The sequence below is a fragment of the Hetaerina americana genome, unplaced genomic scaffold (genome assembly GCF_022747635.1).
Source record: "Hetaerina americana unplaced genomic scaffold, ioHetAmer1.1.p SCAF_6, whole genome shotgun sequence".
Lineage (NCBI taxonomy): Eukaryota > Metazoa > Arthropoda > Insecta > Odonata > Calopterygidae > Hetaerina > Hetaerina americana.
The window spans coordinates 29,321,479-29,329,017 of NW_027287205.1; the positions used below are offsets into that span (position 1 = coordinate 29,321,479).

The 7,539-nt window shown below is 39.5% G+C and overlaps 1 protein-coding gene across 1 annotated transcript; it reads left to right on the plus strand.

The window, feature by feature from the left end:
• The first annotated feature begins 2,606 nt into the window (after window positions 1-2,606).
• Window positions 2,607-3,035, plus strand: LOC139695294 (uncharacterized). The gene has a single exon (XM_071593992.1). It carries the CDS (start codon window positions 2,607-2,609, stop codon window positions 3,033-3,035), a length of 429 nt encoding a protein of 142 aa, XP_071450093.1.
• The last annotated feature ends 4,504 nt before the right edge of the window (window positions 3,036-7,539 follow it).

Consider the following 7,539-nt stretch of genomic DNA (forward strand, 5'->3'; position numbering starts at 1 on the left):
AAACTGTTTCCATGTGTCTTTAACCAAAAACCTTACATTGATTTCTCTTTGCATTAAAAGAAATCATTCTTATAAGTGATGTATACACTTATTAGATATCATTAGCATTTTAGGTTGTCTACTCTTTAAGGGAAATTTTGGATGGACAAAGTTTGAACTGCGTAACATTTTTTATGCACCTCTCAATAAAAGACAACGTGACATTTAACATACAATAAACACATCTTCAATTCCCAAATACTTCCTTCCTCCCTTCATTTATTCAAACATCCCTATCCTTTTCCTACACCTTCCTCGCAAGCCTACCATCCTCCCCTCTATTTCAGTATTTAACATCCTTTTATATACATTTCCCTGTATTGGTATGCTCCTAAATTTTTTCTTTTGTGCCAGTCTCCATTTTCTCACAAATAGTTTTTTTCGCAGGATGCTGATACTTTTTCCTTGTCGTTCTGGTTAATCGTTCTCTATTCAAATTTTGTCAACCGAATGCCGTGTTTTATCCTCTTGAATCTCACTTTCGCTTTAGTTGCATTTAATTTTTTCCTGAATCCACATCCGCTCAATGTTATCTGTACGTATTGATAACCCTCTCCTTAATCAGTGCCTGTCTCTTTTATAGTCTTGTTGATATATTTCTGAAACCTATTGTATTTTCATATATACGAGCTCCTATTGTAGTTTTAAAGGGAACCAATTGCTCCTTATCACTAACCCTTGTCTCCCGTAGAACTCACTTATCTTATCCCCACGGTTATTTTTTTTTCCTAATCCGTAGTCTCTCACCTTGATACTATCTCTTTCTTTGCCTACAGTCGAGCTCCGATCCCCTGTCATTATCAAATGTTTCCTTCCAGGAATATCCACAATTATATCTTCTAATTGATTCTGTGACCTTTTCCTTCTCCATGATTGTCTTTATCCATTCCTTGACATCACACCCTCAGCAGCCAACAGGTTCAATCCAATTAAATAAAGGAATGATGACATGGAACATAAATGGTGCTACGCGGAAGATAGAAAATTCTTAATACGTTGAAAGCTATGTCACAGCCAATATAAAAATTAAACAGAAAGATGTACTTAGCGACAAAGAGAATGAGATAACTTAAAATTATAAGATAACTAGATCGAATGTCTGGAAGGAATTTCGGAAATCGTAAAGCAAATATCAAAAGGAAAATATTGAGAAAAAGTTTAAATGAGGGACTGAAAGAAATTTGTTTATATGCTAGAAGGGGCCAGGGGCATATGTCGATAGTTAATTAAAAAGCCGAAGAAGGCGAAAGTATTACCAGCCTGATAAAAAAAGGCCAAATTATTTAATTCCTTCCTTCGAATGGTTTCCCTAATGACTCAGGAACATTCTTCGATAGAAAAATAATATCCACCAACGTATTCCCATTCTTTAAACTTGAAGTAATGCAAATAAAATGTTTGCTGAAAATCATATCCTCCAAAACAAGTTCTTCGAGCTTTATGAAATCCTTGGCAAATACGCGCCATCTCTCGCAATTCTTTGATTTACACAATGCCTTTTAAAAGGTGTGCGTGGAAACATTTGATGTATATTTTATTATTACTATGTTTACGGCGACCAGTGGTAGACCGGTAGAGCCACAGGGGGGACCAGTGGTAGCGCGTGTGGCTCACATACCGAGGGTCGTAGGTTCATAACACGGAGAATATTTTTCTGGCTATTCATCGGAGAATATCGACCAATGATTGGCAACTTTTACCCGCAACACAAAATGACCCCACTACTGGGGTCAGCAGCGAGGAAGCAGCTCTCAACAGAAGACATTGATGGTGGTGATCAAGGAGATCGGTCCGGCATCAAACAGACACAGGTTCAGGCGAGAATGAAGTTCACGGAATCGGCGGACGGGAAACCACCGCATTAGTCTCCCGAGAAGGCGCAGCCCCTGCACTCCACCTATTTATTACATAATGGCATCCTTCCCGGTAAAATATTCCGGAGGTAAAATAGTCCCCCAATCGGAAATCCGGGTGGGGAAGGCTGCATTGGTCAGGAAAGACAGATGCCTGCATCCAGGGGCATGGAACGTAAAATTCTCAGGGGAAAGCTGGAGAACGCCAAGATAGAAATGGAGAGGCTGGGTATATGTAGATATCCCGGGAGTTAGCGAGATCAAGTGGACGGGAGCAGATTTGTATACTTGGGAGACCGCCGAAGGATCGCAGGCGTTAGCATCATACTGAAGAAAGTAATTGGGCAGAAGAGTAAAGCTATTATTGCCGTACAACGATGGAATTCTGATGGTGAAACTGGAAGGAGAGCCCGTGGACACCGCGATCGTGCAAGTATACATGCCGACATCTAGCCATACAGAGAAGAAGTGGAAGAAGTGTACGAGGATATTGAAGATATTCTCGGACAGGTGTAGTGGAAAGAAAATCTCATCTTAATGGGAGACTGGAACGCAGTCGTAAGAGTAGGAAAAGAAGGAGGAAGCGTCGGAAATTTCGGGCTGAGAAAACGTAACGCCGAAGGAGAAAGACTAGTTGAGTTCTGAAATGAGAATAATATGTTATTAGCTAACACCCTGTTCGAACAACATCGATGAAGGAGGTACACATGTAAGATGCCAGGGGATATCACAAGATACGAAATACACCACATACTAGTAAGAAGGAGATACAAGAATCAGGTTAAGCAGTGCAAGAGCTACTTTGGTTCAGATATAAATAGCGATCACAACCTAGTGATCATGGAGAGCCAACTTCGCTACAAGAAATTTAAGAGAACCTTGCAAGAGCTAAGGTGGGGCTCAAAATTGCTGGTGGAAAAAGACAACATAGAAAGATTCGTCACGGACATAGAGGGCAACCTAGGTGATGAAGGAGAAAGGAGCACCGAAGAGAGATGGGGTGAACTGAAGAGGGCCATCGCTAAAGTTGCAGAAGAGCAACTGGTGGGAAAGGGAGATGACCCGAAGAAACCATGGATCACGACGGTGATCAGAGATAAGAGAACTAATAGTAGAAAGAAGAAAATACCAGAACACCAGTAATGATGATGAGGGAAGGCTGTACAAGATACTTAAGAACCAAGTCAACCGAGAATGCAAAAAAGCTATGGAGAATTGGATAGGAGGTTGCTGTGAGGAAATCAGCGAAAATATGAAGAAGGGGAATACCGACACAGCATAAAAACTGGTTAAGAAACATTTCGGAGAAAGGAAAATGAAAAACAATAACATCAGGGTCGTAAACGGGGATATATTGATAGAGGGTGAAGATATTGGCAATTGATGGAAGCAACACATCGATGAACTCTACCAAGGTCCGAGGCCGCTGGAAGAAAACCTTTTAAAGGACAAGAGTGAAACGAATCACGAAAACCAGGGCCCATACATAATGAGGAGGGAATTCGATTGAGCAGTAAAAGACTATATGAAAATCAAAGCTCCTGGAGAAGACAAAATCGACGGAGATATCATCAAGGCACTCGGAAACAAAGTCGAGGACAATTTGTATGGAATAATCAAAAATAGCTACAATGACAGAAGTCTTCCTGAAGACTTTCAAAGGAATGTAATGATGGCGATACCAAAGAAGACGTGGACAGAGAAATGTGAGGAACACCGAACCTTGAGTCTCGTGTCACATTAAACAAAAACACTTACGCGAATAGTACAGGTAAATCAAATGATGGAAAGGAAAATTGAAGATAATCTATAGTAAAACCAATTTGGCTTTAGGAAGAACAGTCTGAGAATCATGATAGAGAAAATAATACATGTGAACAATCAACTGTGGTATTAGCGGACTTGGAGAAATACTTCGAAAATGTGGAATGGAACAAGATTTTTGACTGCTGGAAAAACTAGGAATAGATCACATCGACATAAGAATAATCTATCAGCTACACAAGAAGCAAGTAGCCACAATACGAATGAGAGATGGAAGGCATATAGAGGCTAAAATTAACAAAGGAGTTTAACAAGGGTGTAACCTCTCACCTGCATTGTTCAACATGTACCTGGAGGAGGCGATAGAAGAAGCATAAGGCATTCGGATTAAACGGAATTAGGATCAATGGAGAAGAGATAAACATGCTACACTTCGCCGACGATATTGCAATGATAGCAGAAAACTAGGAGGATCTTCAAAGGTCACTAAACGTATTGGATCAAGGTCTACAAATATACTCGTACAACATGAACATATAAAAGACGAAGATTAAAATCCTAATATGTGGAAGTGAGAAGCGGAGTGCAGTAGCCACACTGAAAGGACAAAAATTAGATTAACTGTATACAGTTCGTTTACCTATCTCGGGAGTACCATCACATGGGACGGGAGAAGTCCCACAGGCATCAAACCAAGAATAGCTCAAGCTAGAGAGCATTCAGAATGAAAAGACAACTGCTGTGTTCAAAGAAGATAGAACTACAGATGAGGAAACAATGCGTAAAAACATTCGTATGGTGCGTGGCTGTAAGGTAATTTTTTCAACTGTTTTATCCTCTTGAATCTCACTTTACGTTTTAATTGCACTTAATTTTCACCTGAATCCACATCCGCTCATTGATATCTGTGCGCATTAATAACTCTTTCCTTAATCAGTTCCTATCCATTATATGGTCTTGTTGATATCTTTCTGAAACCTCTGGCATTTTTATGTATACGAGCGCCTATTGTAATTTTAAAGGGAACCAATCGCTCTTTATCACTAATCCTTGTCTCCTGTAGGACTCACTTATCTCTCCGCGGTTATATCTCTTTTTCCCTAATCCATAGTCATAGTTCACCCAGGCCATTGTTCTACAACTTTTCGTGTTGACTTTTCCGCCTGCGATTGCCTTCATCAGATCATCGTGTCCTAAATTGTGTCCGGTTATGCAAACCTTTTAATCCTTTGTTTTTTTATTGCCTTTCCTCTTACCCTATTCGCCGAAGAACCGCCTCGTTAGCTGAATGATCCGTCCATTTAACGTTCATGGCTCTAGTGTATAGCTTCACATTTGGAGTGCTTCCAGTCTTCTCTCTTTTTCTTTTGTCACAATACATACCTCCCTGCAAAAGAAAAGTACGCTTTATCTATGCATATTAATGAAGTGCTTCCTTAATTCCAGGTTGTTGCACCCAGCTCTTTTTTTTCCCAAGGCTTTTCTTACGCTGGAATGCGTTCATTACCTGTGCTATTTTACTAATTGTTTCCTTATTTTTATATTCACGTCCTCTATTAGTCAGGTTCATTTTTCGCTGGAAGAGGGAGTAAGGAAAATGTGGTGGGGGGATGGAGGTTTTCCCTTTCCGCACTATAGCTGGACTTGGACAACTATAGTTGTGGTATCTATTTTTTACGGCTATAAGTTTTAAATAATTATTAATATATTTATTAAAAGGATATTTAGGTGTTAAAAATTCTTGACTGTAGCTAAATGATCATAGCTGTCAACGCACCCTAAAAACCTGACTTCTACTAAGTATTTGGTAACCACAGGAAACTACTTTTCCATTTTTCTGGACAAGCAAAAGTTTTTCACTTCAATTGACTATGAAAAGGACGCCACGTAATGGATATAGTTGAAACTTTAACGGTAGTATAGTGAGAGATGAGGCTTACTAAGAGAACACCTATTCCGATATGAAGAGAATCGTCTCTTGCATTTTCTTCGTAATTACTGAACGACCAACGTAAATTAGATGCACCACTATGCGTTAGGAGCTGTTATTGAAAAATACAATAGCCAAGGTTAAATGAGATAATTTCAACATACAAGGCGACTTAGAATGAGAAGGAAAATATCCCCCCCCCCGCCCAGCGCAGTCAGATACAGTTTTTCTGATCGCCTGTCTTTAGTACAAAGTAATCGAAGAACTTCTGAACGGCTGCTGTTAAAAGGTAAAAAAATAAACCCTTAGACCATACTTCCTCACAATTGGGTGGCCCAAAGAGGTTTCGGCCAGGGAACAGCCGGTTTTTCCAATGTGCAAATGGGATGCCTGCAGAAGCGTCCCTGGCGACCATGGCATCGACCTTGTGAAAAATGTGCGCGTCTACATGTTTGAAGTATAGCAGAAGTTCCAACTTTCTGGCCTAAGTAGTTTGTCCGAAAAAATATAAAGGAGACTTTAGAACTAGAACGGACATCGCATATCTAAACAGGAGGAGTTTTGAGAGGCGGCTGTCTTTCATCATTTTTTTTTACCTCGATCTGCTGGTCGTGAGCAATGATCGGCAAGTCAAATTCTCAACTCGTGAATGCTTCACCAAATCGCCATGAGTCTTAAGCCTGCCGTTTACAATTATAGTTACCGTAACTAGCCATCCAACATCACGACGGTGGCGTCACGCATGGTCAGCGTGGATGTTTGAAGGTTGCGCACCATGGCGACTTGGTTTTTGTCTGAACTCTCGATAGGAAAGGGATATTTACGGTTTATGAAGCTGGGGAATAATGAGTTACAAGCTTACTTACTTATTTACAGATGTAACTAACAGCGAAAACTCATAAGACATATATTTTTAGTGAAAGTTTCCCTTCTGCATGTTCGAAAACATGTGGAAAATATGTAATGTTTGGTACTCTTCCGTATTGCACACTATATGTATGGTGACTCCAAACTAGGGATTGTGGCAACTAAAATCACCATTAGCATCTACCGGCTCAGGAGAAGTTGGGCTATGCATTATTCTTATATATCAATCCCATGTCGATATTTTCTCCACCTTATTGTTATAGATAATATAATGGGGCTGATTTACCTGGCATACAAAATTATAGTCAATGTGATGAAAGGATGATTTGGTCAATTAATGAAATGAACGGGAAATAATTGCGAGTATTATAAGTAAAATTCCGGTAAATATTGGTATTAATTAATCCATTTCCTAGGTACTGAAGTTTTCCTAAGCCCCACTTAACATAAAACTGAATGAATAATTTAAAACTTTCATTAAAATAGGCCATCCTGTGGTAAATGTGACGGAAAGGTTAAAGACTAATGTTATCTTTCGCTACGTTGGCCTAATTTAGAATACGCCGGTAGTTAATGAGTTCCTCATGAAGTTGCTTTGATTGTCGAATTTGATCGCGTGCGGTGAAGAGGGGCTGGATTTATAAAACGTTGTTATGATAACCTGAGTAGCGTATCAAAAATGTTAAGAGGAGTTAGGTTAGAAGTACTCACGGAGAGAATTTAAAGTGTAGGTTAAATTTCTTACGTAAATTGGAAGGAATTCTCTTTAGCGATTATGCTGAAATACTAAACCTCCACACATACTGTAAACGTATTTGCATTCCTTCCTCGTTTCTTTCATTCCCACATTCATTTCATTCCTTTTAACAGCACATCGTTTATATAACGTTTTCCTTTATCCCAGTCTTTAAGATTCCAATACCACTTAAGGCCGTTTCACTTGATAAAACTTTGTTCAAAACTTTCTCTAATCGAAATCATCTTTGCCAACTCACAAGCAACTTAATTAATTTTGTCGTCCTATCACACGGACAAAAGTAGAAAGTTAATCCACGTAGATTGTGGCTAAAGGTTAGGTGCTGCTGT

Excerpts from the sequence above, each read along its gene's own strand:
- LOC139695294 (XM_071593992.1), top strand. The coding sequence starts at position 2,607 with ATGCCAGGGGATATCACAAGATACGAAATACACCACATACTAGTAAGA.